This window comes from Palaemon carinicauda, chromosome 6, assembly GCF_036898095.1.
Source record: "Palaemon carinicauda isolate YSFRI2023 chromosome 6, ASM3689809v2, whole genome shotgun sequence".
NCBI lineage: Eukaryota > Metazoa > Arthropoda > Malacostraca > Decapoda > Palaemonidae > Palaemon > Palaemon carinicauda.
Window position 1 is genome coordinate 66,364,697 of NC_090730.1, and position 15,723 is coordinate 66,380,419.

General features: G+C 41.9%; 1 protein-coding gene across 11 annotated transcripts in view; it reads right to left on the reverse strand.

The window, feature by feature from the left end:
* The window catches only part of Plc21C (Phospholipase C at 21C), a 935,201-nt gene that overhangs the window by 192,603 nt on the left and 726,875 nt on the right, over positions 1-15,723 (reverse strand). For all 11 annotated transcript variants that reach the window (XM_068375234.1, XM_068375236.1, XM_068375240.1 and 8 more), the window contains one exon: positions 1,397-1,491. In XM_068375234.1, the coding sequence (XP_068231335.1) occupies positions 1,397-1,491 (95 nt within the window). The remainder of the gene's footprint in view (positions 1-1,396; positions 1,492-15,723) is intronic.

Genomic DNA, 15,723 nt, shown 5'->3' on the forward strand with positions numbered 1-15,723 from the left:
AGTATACTTAATAGATTACTGTATTTTCTCAAATCATAAAACTAATTATGTGTGTTTTGCCTTAACATGTATATTATCGACCCTTTTCTGTAGCCTACATAAATTTCATAAGGTTGTGCTGTATCATGCTCTGAAATGGGTCTTTCTTCCTCTCTCCACTACTTATTGTTTGAAGCCCTTTTCTGTTTCTAACCACCCCCCCCCCAAAAAAAAAAATCTTTACACACCAAAAATAAAATAAAAATATCCGAGTTTATCTACAAGAAGCAATGAGGGAAGTATTTTCACCCAACACCTTCATCTCCAAGTATCTAATAATATTATAACTTAGGTAATGATACCAAAGTAACACAAAACTGAATTGGAAAGACCAATGAAAATATGTTTAAGGTTCCATTCTCTCCTCAAATGCTTATTTTCCATAAAAGACTTTAAAGGACATTTTATAAACTAAAGTGATACACAAAGATTTTATGATTTGGTGACTGTTCACTATTTGTTTCAAAATTTGAAATACTGTGTTCCTGAAAACATCAGAACACATTATTTCTTTTGATTCAATAGATTATTTAAATGTCTAAAGAATAGTTTGAAAATAATTAATAAATTCTATCAAAATTAAAAATAAGCTTATTTTCTTACAATACAAAATACAGAAAATCTCAAGTACTTAATTCATTGTTAGAAGTGAAAAATAAAATAACCAAAACTTGTTAAACTAATAAAGAACACAATTCTTTTAGTAAAAATAAAATTCTCCTATCATTGTTCTTATGCTCTTGATTAAAGCAAATTGTATATACATATTGTAGCAATAATGTTGAAGATTAAATACAGTATTAATTCAAGTACTAAAACTGTACTTTTGACTTAAAATATGGCTAAAGAAAGGGAATACATCTGCCAATCAAAAAAAATTTGAGATACAAAGTTATTATTCTCAGAATACTCACAATATATTCCATAATCAGTTTTGTTTACTTTTTGCATCAAGATACTGTGGCTAAAAGGAAAACATCCCCTGTGGAGGTTGACTGATATCCACAGCCCCGTTCACATAGGCAGAAGACAAGATATCAACCCAGGGTTAAGAGAATTCTCAAACTTAGTATACTACTACAAAAGTGTAATATCCCACAAAGTGTAATCAAATAATATACATGTACTATAAAAAAAAAACACACCATAATATTAATTTCCAGGCAGGAGAAAATTCCCAGACAGAAGAAAATTTTTTGTATAGTACATGAACATCACTTAGTACGCCTCTTATCTACCATGTGCATTATTACCACATTCATTTCCCCTTAATGCAAATGCTATTTTATTCAACATTTAAAATTTTTGAAAAACTTAACTTGTAAGAAATAAACAATAAAGAGGGTTAAAAACTTACATGCCCTTGGTTGAGATCTTTTTAACGAGTTTTGAATACGACTTTTGCAATTGAGATCTTTTCTTTTCATGCTGCTGAATAAGATTTTGTTGGTCCTGTATAAATACAAAACATATTTTTAGTGAAATTCATTTTGCAAATGAAGATGACTGAGTAAAAAGTAAAAGAAAAAGGATAAATAAAAAAATTTTCCCCATGATCTGGATCGGAGAAAATTTTAAGATTTTAATGGGATGGGTTGGAATTTGAAAATAAACCTTAATGTTTATTCATGAATCTAAATCCCGATTACAAAACTTTATTAACATTTTCAAATAGGTTTAATTATATTTTCCTTTTTAAGAATGCATTTTCAAATTAAGTAATCAACATGTATTTTAAACTGAAATCTATAATTTCCATATTTACCTCTGAACAGAACAAGCTACTAAGTGGAAGTGCCAACTTGACAAACTTTAAGTAAAACAAAGAAAATACTTCCCCACCCCACCTATATACCCTAGCCTTTTCAAACTATCTGCCAAAAATCTCCCAATCTGCTGGGAAGATGCAGACAGCCATGACAGCACTCGATGGCAAGCACAAGAAAGGAAAAGAGCCCTGAAAATTTAAGTGGACTCAAACACCGAAGATAAATATTAACATACAATTTTGTCACATAAAGTGTTTATTAACTTGTCTATTCCAAATTTCTGCATTTATGTCTTTCTAGCAAAATATGAGCCGTTAGAGAGGGATGACATCATATATTAATGGCGTCACACACTTAACCTGTACGCACTTAACATTAACATTTTTGCCTGTCGTCAAGAGATGGCCTCCAATGCCTGACCTCCAAAGAAGGGACAAGTATTGTACCTCTCTCTCAAGATAAAAGTGCCTTATTGCAATAGCAGAGTACAGTAGTCAGTTTCTGGCTCAATGTTTATGAATCCCAACAGAGTGTTCATTAGAGTATCTGTTAAAACCTTGATAGGGTTAGTATTGAGGTGGGATTAGTCTTCTTATTCAGCTGTATCACAGCAGTTCATTAAAACATATTTTGGATAGTATAGTATTCCATCATACATGATTGTTTTGTAATACAGTACGTAATATTTTAAATATTTTAGCTGGGGAAGATGTCCCATCTTCCTACAACTGAATATATGACCATGAGAAGGAGGCTAACCAGTCAGTCAGCTGTTCTTACAGATGATTGTCCTTCCATATTCATCTCATATGGGTATTGGAGGGGGAGATGAGAGTTATGATAGAATCATATACAGTAATACCTCGACATACGAGTGTCCCAACATACGAGAAATTTGAGATACGTGGAAAGTTTCGAGCAAATTTTTGCCCTGAGATACAAGACAAATTTGAGATACGAGGATACGAGATGGTTCCCTACGCGGCCGCTAGGTGGGCGAGTGTGCGAGAGGCTGCTAACGAGGATAACATCGCTCGCTCTTTCCTGTCGGATCTCCGTCGCATAAAGTTATCTCCGAGCAACGGCCGTAGTGTTTGCAATTTTTATATGATTTTTGCGTTAATCAGTACAGAATTAAGTGAATAAGCAATGGGTCCAAAGCAAGCGAGTGCAAACAAAGGTAATGAAAAGAAAAAGCGTATGATGACAATCGAGATAAAGTATGAAATAATCGAAAAACATGATTGGTGTACGAGTGAATGAGCTGGCTCACCAATATGAGAGGAGTAAATCAATAATATGTACCATCCTCAAGCAGAAGGATGCTATAAAGAGCACCAAGCCTTCCAAAGGACTAACCATCCTTTCCAAGCTGCGCAGTGATATTCATAACGAGATGGAGAGGCTTCTTTTAATATGGATAAAGGAGAAACAGTTGGCGGGAGATAGCATGACCGAGACGATCATCTGTGAAAAGGCCAGTGGACTCTACGATGACTTGAAAGGAAAGCAAGCAGCTGAGAGAGAGGAGACTTCGACGCCAGGGGAAACCTTCAAAGCCAGTCGTGGCTGGTTGGATAATTTAAAAAAAACGGACTGGAATACACTTGGTTGTGAGGCATGGGAAAGCAGCAAGTTCTGATTCGAAAGACGCGGCGGACTACGTCAAAACCTTTGCCTCAGTTATCGCAGAACAAGGATTCATCCCCCAACAAGTGTTCAACTGCGATGAAACTGGCCTTTTCTGGAAGAAGATGGCCAGGAGGATATTCATCACGGCAGAGGAGAAGAGACTACTGGGCCATAAACCCATGAAGGACCGGTTAACTCTAGCCTTGTGTGCCAATGCCAGCGGTGAGTGTAAGGTCAAGCCACTGCTGGTGTACCACTCAGAAAACCCACGAGCTTTCAAGAGCTAATGGATCTTGAAAGAAAAACTGCAAGTGATGTGGTGCGCTAATGCTAAGGTTTGGGTTATGATATAATATGCAAGAGGTTGCAGTGATTAAAAGACAGGACTTGATGGCTTGGGTGCTAGGTAGAGACTGCCCTTTATTCATAGCTACATGGGACTACATGATACCACATCCCCCTTATCACATACAAAGAATTGATTACACATAATAACTAATCTGGCATATAAGTACAAAGAAATAAACGATGAAAGTTCCATATTCAAACATATTCCATTGTTTTCATCCCTTCACAATAAACATGCATAGTACAATTTGTGATTGTGGATAGTGATATAAACATAATAGCTATTATCTTTGCAGATTTTGGTCCGAATAGTGTTGGTTACAGCAGGGCAGTCATAAATATGAAAATAAATGGCAAACTATAATTTTTTTTTTTTTTTAATGCAAAGAACAACACCCAAAATATATTGAAACAAAATGGAAACCTGATACACATGTAACGACAGTGTTCGAAATGGAGCCTGTTCTCCAGTCCGAGACTCGTAAATTTTCAAATAAAATTCATTATTCTGAATCACTTATCAGTCCTGAGACTGATAACTTTTTTTGAGTTTCAAACTCTGGTAACAACCTCTCAGAATTTTCGGTCATGAAACGAGGGGGGGGGGGGGAGTTGTATATTATTATTCAACTTAACACTTTATGGGAATTTACAGTATGTGACCGCGTTACTTTCAATATAACTGGATGAGGTTTTCACCAGCCGGCCTGACTTGGTATACACCGCTGTCGGGTCTGTAGTGGTATCACTAGTTGCGGGTCTTTGGTGGGTTATTTCGGTCTCACTAGGTGGCGGCAGCGATATATCGGCGGGTCGTGGTGGAGGCTGTGCTGATAATGTTGGAGCCTGCTGCTGGGTGTTGGACAGTTCTGTGTTTGTCGCGAGCGGTGTCGGACGGATGTGGGACCGGTTCCTCCTGAGGCACGCTCCGTTTTGGGCTTCCACAATGTATGATTGGGGTTCTTCTGACTTACGTACCACTCTGCCTGGCACCCATGTGTGGCAGGCTTTGTCGAATATTCGGACTGGTTGTTCGGGTTGGAGGTCTGTGAAGTGCCGTTGTGTCCGATTTGGTACTAGGCGGTCCTGGAGGTGGTTACGGGTCGTGATGTGTGCGAGATGTGGTTCGTATCGGCCTGGTAGGTCAGTGGTCACATTGCGACCAAACATGAGCTCTGCGGGGCTGGTTGTCTTATTGTCGATCGGGGTGGCCCGTAAGTGGAGTAATGCAGTATGCATATCACCGCCTGTCTCATGGCATTTTTTGATAATCGCCTTGCATGTTCCAACTGCGCGCTCCGCGAGGCCATTAGACTGAGGGTAATGTGGGCTTGATGTGATGTGCTCAATACCCCAGGCTTTTGTGAAGTCCCTCATGGCTGCTCCCGTGTATTGAGGTCCGTTGTCTGAGACCAGGGTTTTGGGGCATCCGAACAGCGAACACAGGAATTTGAGGTGGTTGGCCACACTTTCAGATGACAGGTTTTTTAGTTCGGTGACTATCGGGAGTTTTGTGAAATAATCAGTTGTGATCAGATATGTCTTGTGGCCAATTTGGAAGATGTCCGAAGCGACTTTGAACCAGGGCATTGGGGGAATGTCATGATGCGTAGTTTCACTAAGACTTTGCTGGGGCTGGTACTTCTGGCATATGTCACATGCCCTGACCTTGTCCTCTATATCCTTTGCAATGTTGGGCCAGAATACACACTCCCGTGCCAGGGCTTGTGTTTTTGTGATCCCTTGGTGGGACCGGTGGAGCTGGTCCAGTATCCGGCCTCTGACCTCTTTGGGATGATAACTTGTCGCCCTTTGAATATGACTCCGTCTTCCACGGCAAGGCATTCTCTGTAGGAGAAAAACTGGCGGATATCGGGGTGACAGCCTTTTACTGAGGTAGGCCAACCCTCGATGATAGTATGCTTGAGAGTGCGCAGCACTGGGTCGGTGTCAGACCTATGGCGGACCTCTTCCAAAATCTGAGGACCAAATTTTATGAGTGTAACTGATATCACGTCGATGTCATCTAGTTCCAGTCCGTCCACTCGTGTATCCAAAGGGATTTCCTTGTCATTTTGTGGGTTAGGAAGGCGTGATAGGGCGTCGGGGAGTACAAGGGTTCGTCCTTCCTTGTACTTGACCCTCACGTCATACCCCTGCAGTTTCAAGAAGAGACGTTGTAGTCTAGGTGGGGCACTGATCAGCGGCTTCTCCCAGATATTAACGAGGGGTTTGTGGTCAGTGACAGCTTCGAAATCTCTTCCGTATAGGTAGGTATGAAATCGTTGCACGCCGTGTACTAGTCCAAGGGCCTCTCGCTCGATATTACTGTAATTTGCCTGCGTTGCTGTCAGGGCTTTGCTGGCGAAGGCTATTACCTTCCCGTCTTGGATGAGGGCCGCCCCGAGGCCTTTTTGCAATGCATCGACTTCAAGAGTCACGGGTCGAGTTGGGTCATAGTAAGACAGCATGCTTGATGGTGCTATTTGGCGTTTCAGGTGTTGATAGGTGGATTCATGGTCTTCTTCCCATTGGAAGGGCACATCTTCCTTGACCAGATCTCGAAGTCTTTGTGACTGAGCTGAGTAATGTGGTACATAGGGGCTGAGGTAAGTTATTACTCCCAGGAATCTCTGTAGTTCCTCTTTATTGGAGGGTGACGGCATGTTATGCAGGTCGTGTAACTTTGACGGGTCTGGCATCATGCCCTTGCTGGTATAGCGTGTTCCGAAAAACTCGATTTCTGGTTTTGAAATGGAGCATTTCTTCGAGTTTAGGCTGAGTCCGTGTTGGGCTGCACGCTGCATGACCCCCATCAGGTTTTTGTCGTGTTCCGACTGGTCTTTCCCACATATTGCCACATCATCAGCGATGCCAACAACACCTGGGAGATTCTCGATGATGGAGTCCATCCTGGCTTGAAATAAGTCCTGGCTTACATTCAGCCCGAATGGTAGCCTTGTCCAACAATACCGGCCGTGTGGTGTTCGGAACGTTGTCAGTAGTTGTGAGTCCTCGTGTAGCGGTATACTCCAGTAGCCTGCTTTGGCGTCTAGCTTGGATAAAACTTTCGCTTTGGAGAATACCGGGTTGATCTCTTCTAGAGTGGGAATCTTGTGGGGGACATCTTTTGAGGTTTTGGTTGAGCCGCTTGGGGTCCAGGCAGATCCGTAGGCTTCCATCGGGTTTTGTGACATACACAAGGCTGCTACACCAGTCTGTGTGTTCCATTACGTGTCTGATAACCCCCTCTTTCTCCATAGTGTCAAGCTCGGACTTGATGCGGGGCTTCAGGTGTATACTCACCTTACGGGGCGGATCACTTGAGGTGGAGCATCGCGGGCTCTTTTAGTTTGCCGATACAGTCAAACTGTGCTGGGAATTGCGCTTTTAGTTGTTCGACTGACCTAATAGGGCCTTGTTGGCTTGGTTGCTCAGGTATTCCAGTAACGTCGTTGACATTGATATCCACAATACCGAGTTTTTGGCATGAGGGAAGGCCAAGTATGGCTGGACCAGACACATCGACCACGAAGAACTTTTCTTGCGAGAATGCTGGGTTGCTGAGTTTCCGGACGCTGAGCATTAGTGACCCTAGGCAGGGAATATTGTCGCCACTGTATGATGTTAGTCTTACTGACGGTTCTGGGGATAGTACGAGGCTGGTGGGTGCATCACCAAACATTTGCTTGTATGTCCGCAAGGGCAGCGTATTGCCACCGGAACCTGTGTCAATTTTGAGTTTCAGGGGCCCATAGGCTGGGGGGTTTTCATGCTTGACCATGAGCTTTGAGAATGCTTCTCGTTTCGGTGCCACTCCTATGTCGGATATCGTTATCATGTCGAAGTTTGGCATATAATTTGTTTCGTCATCAAGATTAGGGTTTTCATTAACCATGACTTCGTGTTGCCTGTGGTTAGGAGCCCGATTCGGCCGTCGGTAGGAGCGCCCTCTTGTCTTGCTCTGACGTTGTGTCTGCTGCATGTTGTCTCCTGGCATTGTTCTGCCTCCATCAGTTTTGCGGCACATCTTTTTCCAGTGCCCCTTGATGCCACAACCACTGCATCTGTCATTGTAAGCGGGGCATGATCTTATGGGATGGCTAAGCCCACAGTTCCAGCAGGGGTTGTCCGTGGTTTGTAGTTTGTTCCATGGCTCGTTGCTTTCCCTTCGAATTGCATCCACGTTGGTATGGCTTGTACTTGTGTTCTCAGAGCTCATCTGTATGGAGCGTAATGATGCCGTGGAGACCGCAATGGCCTCATATTCCCGACCTCTCTCTAGAACGTTGCTCACAGCATAGCCCTTCGGTTTAGTTAGGAGTTCTTTCCGAAATTCTTCGAATTGTGTTCGTAGTATGGTCATTTCGATAAGTCGTTCGTTGAGTTCTCTGTCTTCAAACTCGCACTTTGTCGCTTTTTCACGGAGTCTGGCCAGGAATTGACTGATTGTTTCAGCAGGTTTCTGTTTGGTATTTGCCAATTCGAGGCGGTGAACTCGGAAATTTATTTTGACCGTTGCATCAACCTCACTTTCAATAAGCCTCCATATGTTCTGCGGCACACATTGCTCCTGTTCAGTGAGGCCGCTTGCCAAGATACGCCTCATGCCCTCATCGCCGAGGGCAATTTTAATTTAAGTTGCTTGCTTACCCGGGTCTGTGACTTCCTGGTCTTCGAGGTATAAGTTCATGCGCGCCTTGAATGCACGAAACGACTCGGCCAGGGGCTGGTGAGCCCAGCCAGTCCATACTTGGGCATTTAGGCTGGGCCATGATTGGATTTGGTTTCGAGAGGGTGTTACACAATAGATAGATAGTGATTGGATTAATAACACAGTTTACGGTTCACAAAGAGAGACATATAATAAGAGTATGGAAATCACTAAAAAAATTTGTCACTGGTAGTCGGCACGGTTTTCAGTTTTGTTTGCACTGCTGAATGTACGTCGTTGTTTGGCTCATTTTGTGAAGTAGTGCGCGGATAACAATGGCCAAAATACTTGTAAGTAATCTATTCACAACTTTCTTCACTATTCTCACTGTAATCACGGTGCACTAATGTCTATTCTATGCCATATCCTGACGATATAAGTTATGTACGGTTGTTATCTGGGCCGGTATGACAGTCTTTGTCCAGTTGCCGTTGGGTGAAAATGGCGTCATCTGCGGCCGCTGGTAATAAACTTGGGCTGATTATGAGTCCTCTTCTCAGTTATTACGGACAGGAGAGGTATGTAAAGTGTCTCTATGGTCCGGGTTTGTTGATGGAATGGCGTGGGGTGCGTTACCACGCTGCCACCATGATATAATATGCAAGAGGTTGCAGTGATTAAAAGACAGGACTTGATGGCTTGGGTGCTAGGTAGAGACTGCCCTTTATTCATAGCTACATGGGACTACATGATACCACAGGTTACGCAGAATTTCTTCACAGAATGGGTTAATCTGTGCTTTGGTCTGGCAGTCAAAAAATATTTGGCCGAGAAAAGCCTGCCAATGAAATGTCTCCTGGTCCTCAACAATGCCCCTGGTAACCCTCCTGGTCTCGAAGAGGACATTCTTGATGAGTACAGGTTCATCAAGGTCCTTTATCTCCCGCCACTCCTCCAGTCCATGGACCAACAAGTAATTTACAACTTTAAAAAACTGTACACGAAGCATTTGTTCAAGAAATGCTTCGATGTCACAGACAACACCAATCTCACCCTTCGTGAATTTTGGAAGGAACATTTCAATATCGTCTATCGCTTAAAAATTATTGACAATGCATGGCAGGGTGTCACACGAAGAACTCTTAATTCAGCATGGAAGAAATTGGGGCCAGCTTCCGTCGCTGAGAGGGACTTTGAAGGATTCAATACGCCAGACCCTGATAAACCCGAACCTATTGTGGTGCATAAAATCGTGTCTTTTGGAAAGTCCATGGGGCTGGAGGTAGATGAGGCAGACATGAACAACCTTGTCGAGGAGCATCCGGAAGAGCTCACGACAGAGGAATTGATCGAGCTCCCGAAGACGCAACATTTGGATGTGTTGCAGGAGCTCAGTAGCGAGGAGGAGGTGGAAGAGGAGGACCGCCTTTCTACGAAGGAAATCAGAAACATGTTAGCAAAGTGGCAGGAGTTTTCTAATTTTATGGAAAAGAGGCACCCGGACAAGTTGGCGTGTAGTCGTGCATTAGCCTTTTGTGACGACACTTGTGTACGTCATTTTCATAACACTTTGGAAGGGAAGACAAAAGCAAGCATCCCTAGATAGGTTCCTTTTAAAAAGGCCGGCAAAAATTGAAGGTGAAAGCGAGTCAAAAAGCAAGGCAAAAAGACCTAAGCCGGAAGAAGAAAAGTAAAAAAAAAAGGAAAATGAAAACAAAATTAGAATTAAGTTTAGTGTACGCAAGATTAACATTAATTTTTAAGGGTGTACAGCAAGTTAATTTCATTCAAGTTAAATTTAAAGTTTAAGTTATGTTACGTAGTGTTACAAGTGTAGTGTACCGAACGTGTTGCCGTCAAGTCTCTTTCCTCCCCTTTCTCTCTCCCTCCTCCTCCGCACACACCGCCGTTAGCCGCTACCGTCTGTCGCGAAGGTAATAACTCCATAATAATGTCACATTTTATTGCAGATCATAACCAGTACAGTACATAGGCTTTTGTTATTTTGTGAACATAGGTTGTGAATTAGAACAATTAAAAATGTTTTTCCACTGTAATATACTGTTTTTAGGTGTTTTTTCAGAGGGTGGGAACGGATTAATTTTTTTTTAAATTATTTCATACGGGTAAACCATGAGGTTATTTGATTTTTGGTGTATGATAGACTGGGGCCTGTCTTACGGAAGTGAATACCTTAGATATTTGTGTTGGAGGACTTCCAAATCAATGCCAAAAGTTCCATTTTATGAGGGTACATGTGTAGGTCGTTGAGTCACTAGGCCTGCTACTCGCATAAAAATGAGAATCCTTCCTATCTGTGTCCATCATTGCCCACACTATTAAATTATATACATTATGTCGTTGCTCCTCTGTTATGGCAAGTGGTGCATGTTGTGCTATGTGAGTTAGTCAGGTGGGCGATTATTTTGGCGGATTAAATTCGGTGATCCAACTTCATGCACATTATCCCAATGAGTATCATTAACCAGGACCTATCCATGTTGGAATTGATAGCTTGGCTAACCCGAATAGCATTATAAATGTTATCAGGTGCATGGTGATTGTTCTGCCGATTGGGACAGAGCTTGGAATCGTTTAATTTGTTTTTTGTAGATCATTTCTGGTTGGAATTCGGATCCTGATGCAGAATACCTATGAAACAAGGGCATTTTCCTCCTGTGTATGTGGGTGAAAGGAATTTCTTAGATTGTGGGGCCTGCTTAGTCTTTACCCAGCAAGAATCTCAGAGATCTGTTTGGTCTTGACATCCCAATTTTAACAGTTAGGTGTTCTGGAGATAGAGCCTCATAGTCCAGGCTCCTATCAATGTTGTTGACTTTCGATAACCTAGACTCCACAAAGGAAGCTCTACTACTGGATCCTCTAAGGATTCGTTGGGGTGCACGAGGAAGTTTCCCTCCAAGGACATCTTGACAATGACCAAAACTGTCTAGGTTGGATCCAGGTCATATTTCTATAAAGGGTTCCACTAAGTAGGTGACTGATTCTCCTGGATTGGTATGCTTGCATTCCCTGTGGACGTGTTACTAATAGGTAGAAAGGTAAAGGCATCCATCTGCTCTCTCTATGATGAACACGGTTAACCAACTCAGAAGGGCCTGCCCAGGTAGGCTACTGTTGGCCTGTATTCTGATTATTTCATGCTCCAGCCTAAGGATCAGGTTATTACTGGGCCGTCGGATTACCAGGCTCCAAGGAAGGCTTCTAAGCCCTTTGGATTTGGCCATTGTGGGGTGTTCAGGTTACCAGTTTCCAAGAAAATTCAGGTGGGGGAGGGGCTCATTCTTCTATTCCTTTAGATTTGGTTGTGGATAAAACTTCAGGTCTTTAGCTTCCAAGGAGGGCTCCAAAGGGGACTATTCTTTCCGCTTCTAAGGATTCGGCTGTTGATGGGGCTTCGAGTTCCTGGCTTCCAAGAAATGGTCTAGTAGAAGTTTTTCTTTCTGTTTCAAGGATTAAAGGCTTGGTAGTAGTGGGGGATGCAGCAAAGGGATTTCTGCCATGGACATTGAGGTGGGGAACTTTGAAATAACCCATAGCTATCTGGTGATGGACGCACATTCTGGGCAGAGTCAAATGTTTTTCAGCATAATATAAGATTTGCCATTCGTTGACAGTGAGTTTGAAAACCTGGCGGCATTTCTAGACTCAAGGTGGAGAGTTAAGTCCATCTCTTATGGCATGTCCCCAGCTAACCCCAAGGTGGTTGTTCTGATGTCATACAAGGCTGCTGCCAATACCTTAGAAGAAACAATATCAGATGCTGGAGGTTTCCTTCTCGACTACAGTTTGCATCAGGCTTTGGTGGTCGGAATGACAACAGTGCCTGGCCAGAAAAATTCCTTTTGACCCAAATAAAAAGAATTCGCAGCTGAGTTAATGAAAGGTTTTACTGCTTTGAGGTGCTTTTACCTTGCCAAAAAGTGTAGCCCCTTTCGAGAATTATACCTTAAGAGCTTGAAGGATTTCTGGAACTAAAAGGGTTTTGTAAATTCTTCCTTCCCAACAAATGGGACATTTAAGTTGGAGCCAATCATTTGGGGAGACCATTTCCCTATGGGACCAGATCACTTTCAGGCTCTGGAATTTAGTGACGGACAGACATTGTTCAACTTGGGGTCAGCTGTGGAATCCTTGTAAGTGGGCCTAAGGGGGGATTCAAGAAGGCCACTTCTGTGGTAGCAAAGCTAGTGGGTAAGCTCTTCTACAAAGTCTTGCAGATCATTGTTACAGAAAAGTTCGGGGTAAGGCCCGACATTTCGACAACTTTTGATCTAATGAAGTGGCGGTAAAGGAACTGTTGAAGTGATCCAATGTACAATGGATCTTCTGACAAAGCCCTAGTGGACAAACCAATGTGGAGGCCCTCCAATGGCCATGTCTCTTCTGGAGAATAGAGAAAGTTCTTGGTCTTTCCTTAAAAGACTTCATTCATAATCCAGTCTATAGATCCAGCCGCAGGTTTAAGAAACATCTCATTAAGAGACCAGTTCACGTTTCCTATAACAAGTCTTGTCCCACACCAAAATTTTTATTGAGAGGAATGAAGACAGTATGTTACCCCTCCAAGGGCCAGCTAAATTTTGGTTTAGAGCAAGAAATCTTTAGAGATCTTCAAGGGAAACAAGGGAGCTAGTAAACCAAATTGAAGCAGAGGATCTCATCAATAAGGAGCTTTGGGTTGGGGTGTCGTCTCCATCAATTTCGGGATGTTGGCCCTTTTCTTGATGGGCACAAGTTTAGTCTCAATTGATTATTTTTAGTAGTGGATAGAAAACATCCACCACTCCACTAGTTTCATTAGACTAGGACCCTGGAACTTGAATGCTCTGTAAAGAAGATGTTAAGCAAGGAGTCTGAGAAGGTGCAGGTTTCTAACTTCCAGGGCAGGCTATTCAGTTTACCAAAAAAGACTCACCGGAGAGAAAAGTCTCCCTGTCTCCCTTCAACAAACACATCTGGTGTATTCCATTTAAATAACGACTGTCCGGCACATCCGCCAATTACTACACCGAGAGGCTTGGACTCATGCTATAGATCTAAAAGATGTCTATTGGCATGTCCCTACTGCCCACCACTTCTGACCTTACCTGTTTTCCCTACCCACTCCTGTGGATTTTTTTGTCTCTGTATATGATTCTTGAGTTTTGGTTGGATAACTCTGCCACTTCTCTTAAGAAATATTACAAAATGCTACATTTTTTATAGCTTTATATTCAGGAGTTAGCCAGTGAACTGACAACCTTTTGGAGGGAGTGGAAAAGCATTATAATATACAAGATTCTGATTCTGGGTCTCCATTTTGTAGCCAAACATAAGCCACTTTATATCTCAGCTCTTGAGTTGGTAGATAGCAACCTCTTTCTGGGGTGGAAATTAAAATCATATTTACAGAGCTCCACATTTTCAGAAGGTAACCTATGGTAGTCAATGTGGTAATGTCCCTGACTGGCTAATGCCAGACTGGGGTTCGAGCCCTGCTTAAACTTGTCAATGCCTTTGGTCGATGCATCCTCACCACTCCTGTGAGGTAATGAAAGGGTGTTTGGGGGAGCTTATAGGTCTATCTACTGAGTCATCAGCAGCCATTGCCTGCTCCTCCTTGGTCCTAGCTTGGGTGGAGAGGGGCGCTTGGGCGCTGATCATATGTACTTTATAGATTGTTAGTCTCTAGGGCATTGTCTTGTTTGATAGGGCAATGTCACGGTCCCTTGCCTCTGCCATTCATGAGCAGCCTTTAAACCTTAATCCTCTACAGGTAAACCAACATGCCTCTTTCAACAGAGGCTATTCATATTTTGGTGTACTATATTTTTAAAAATCTGATCCAATTCCATCCCAAAAACCATGAAATGAGTAAAATGGCATTTACAATAGCATTGTCTGCTAAAGGGCGATTTCAGGACACCCAGAGTTTTATGGGTTGGTCTAGGCATAGGGTGTTCATTAAATTCTACCTGTAACAAAGCCAAGCAATACAACATGTGGAGTAGTACAAGGCACACTCAGGACCCCTGCAGGGGTAGTCCGGAGTATGGGCCAAATCACCAGGACCTTTAGGCAGACAGTATTCTTCAGTCACTCTTGTTAGGGCAAACAATTTGTTACTTTAGAATACAAAGGTGTTTTCCAAATACTGTACTGTTCAAGTTTAATGCTTTTCATCTAATAATCTAAATCCTAAAGAATAGCTATTTCTCTTGGGTAATGTCTATAATGTTTTGCTGGCTATATGACCATCTTAGTAAATTCAAATATGAGAAGTTGTATATTTTAGAAGGAATACCTGTATTCTATCAAAAAATTTGATATTTACTATGTTAGATGCTTAATATGGATATACATTTTCAATGAAATGCTAGTAATAATTCATAAGTAATAGTGTCCTGTTCAAGTTGTCATTCCATTCTCTTTGGATGGACTATAATGCTTGACAATTTTGTCATAAGAGGGGTCCCCAGTGTACAGCAACTGAAATTATTGGCTAATGGAGGAGCACATTATGAAGGACAGCCCAAAATATTTTACTTGGGAGCATTTAAATTTTGGGTAAAGAAATACAGTAGTTAGTTACTAGGCAAGTGATATGGCCTAGTTATAAGTTGGTCCTGTTTTAAAACTTAAACAGATGGGAATAGGTGGGTCTTTTGTAAGTAATAGATTGCACATAGTAGATGTTCATAGACACCATAGTGAGTATAGGAATGTGATATCTAGTGTTTTTCAGGGTAGTGTTCTCAGCCCGTTACTTTTTATACTATAAATGCATATGTATTTTGACATAGAAAAAAAAACTTGTTGCATATGCAGAGGATGCTACTCTATGCACAATTTCCATTACTTGAATGTAAACCTATGGTTGCTCAATCCCATAATAAAGACCTAAGTAAAATTAGTGCATAGTCGAAATTATGGGGCATGAAGTTGAACCCTAACAAAACTCAAAATATGATTGTAAGTAGGTCAAAGACAGTGACTTTTAAATATCCAGATGTTCGCACCAACTATTCTCTTTTTTTTTTCTTTTACTTTACTTTAAGGGCTGCTTTTCTGGTTCTATACAGCAGTAGAACCCTACTCTCTACAGGACCTCCATAGTCTTTTTAATCATATTTGTTCCAAAGCATTCAAAATTTCACATCACATATTACTTGTTTATTGTCAAACTCATGCTATCAAAGCACTAAGAGAACAAGAAAGTCTTCAGTTTCCTCTTGAAAGCCTTAATATCTTCAGTCTTTCGAATGTCTAGTGGAGTTT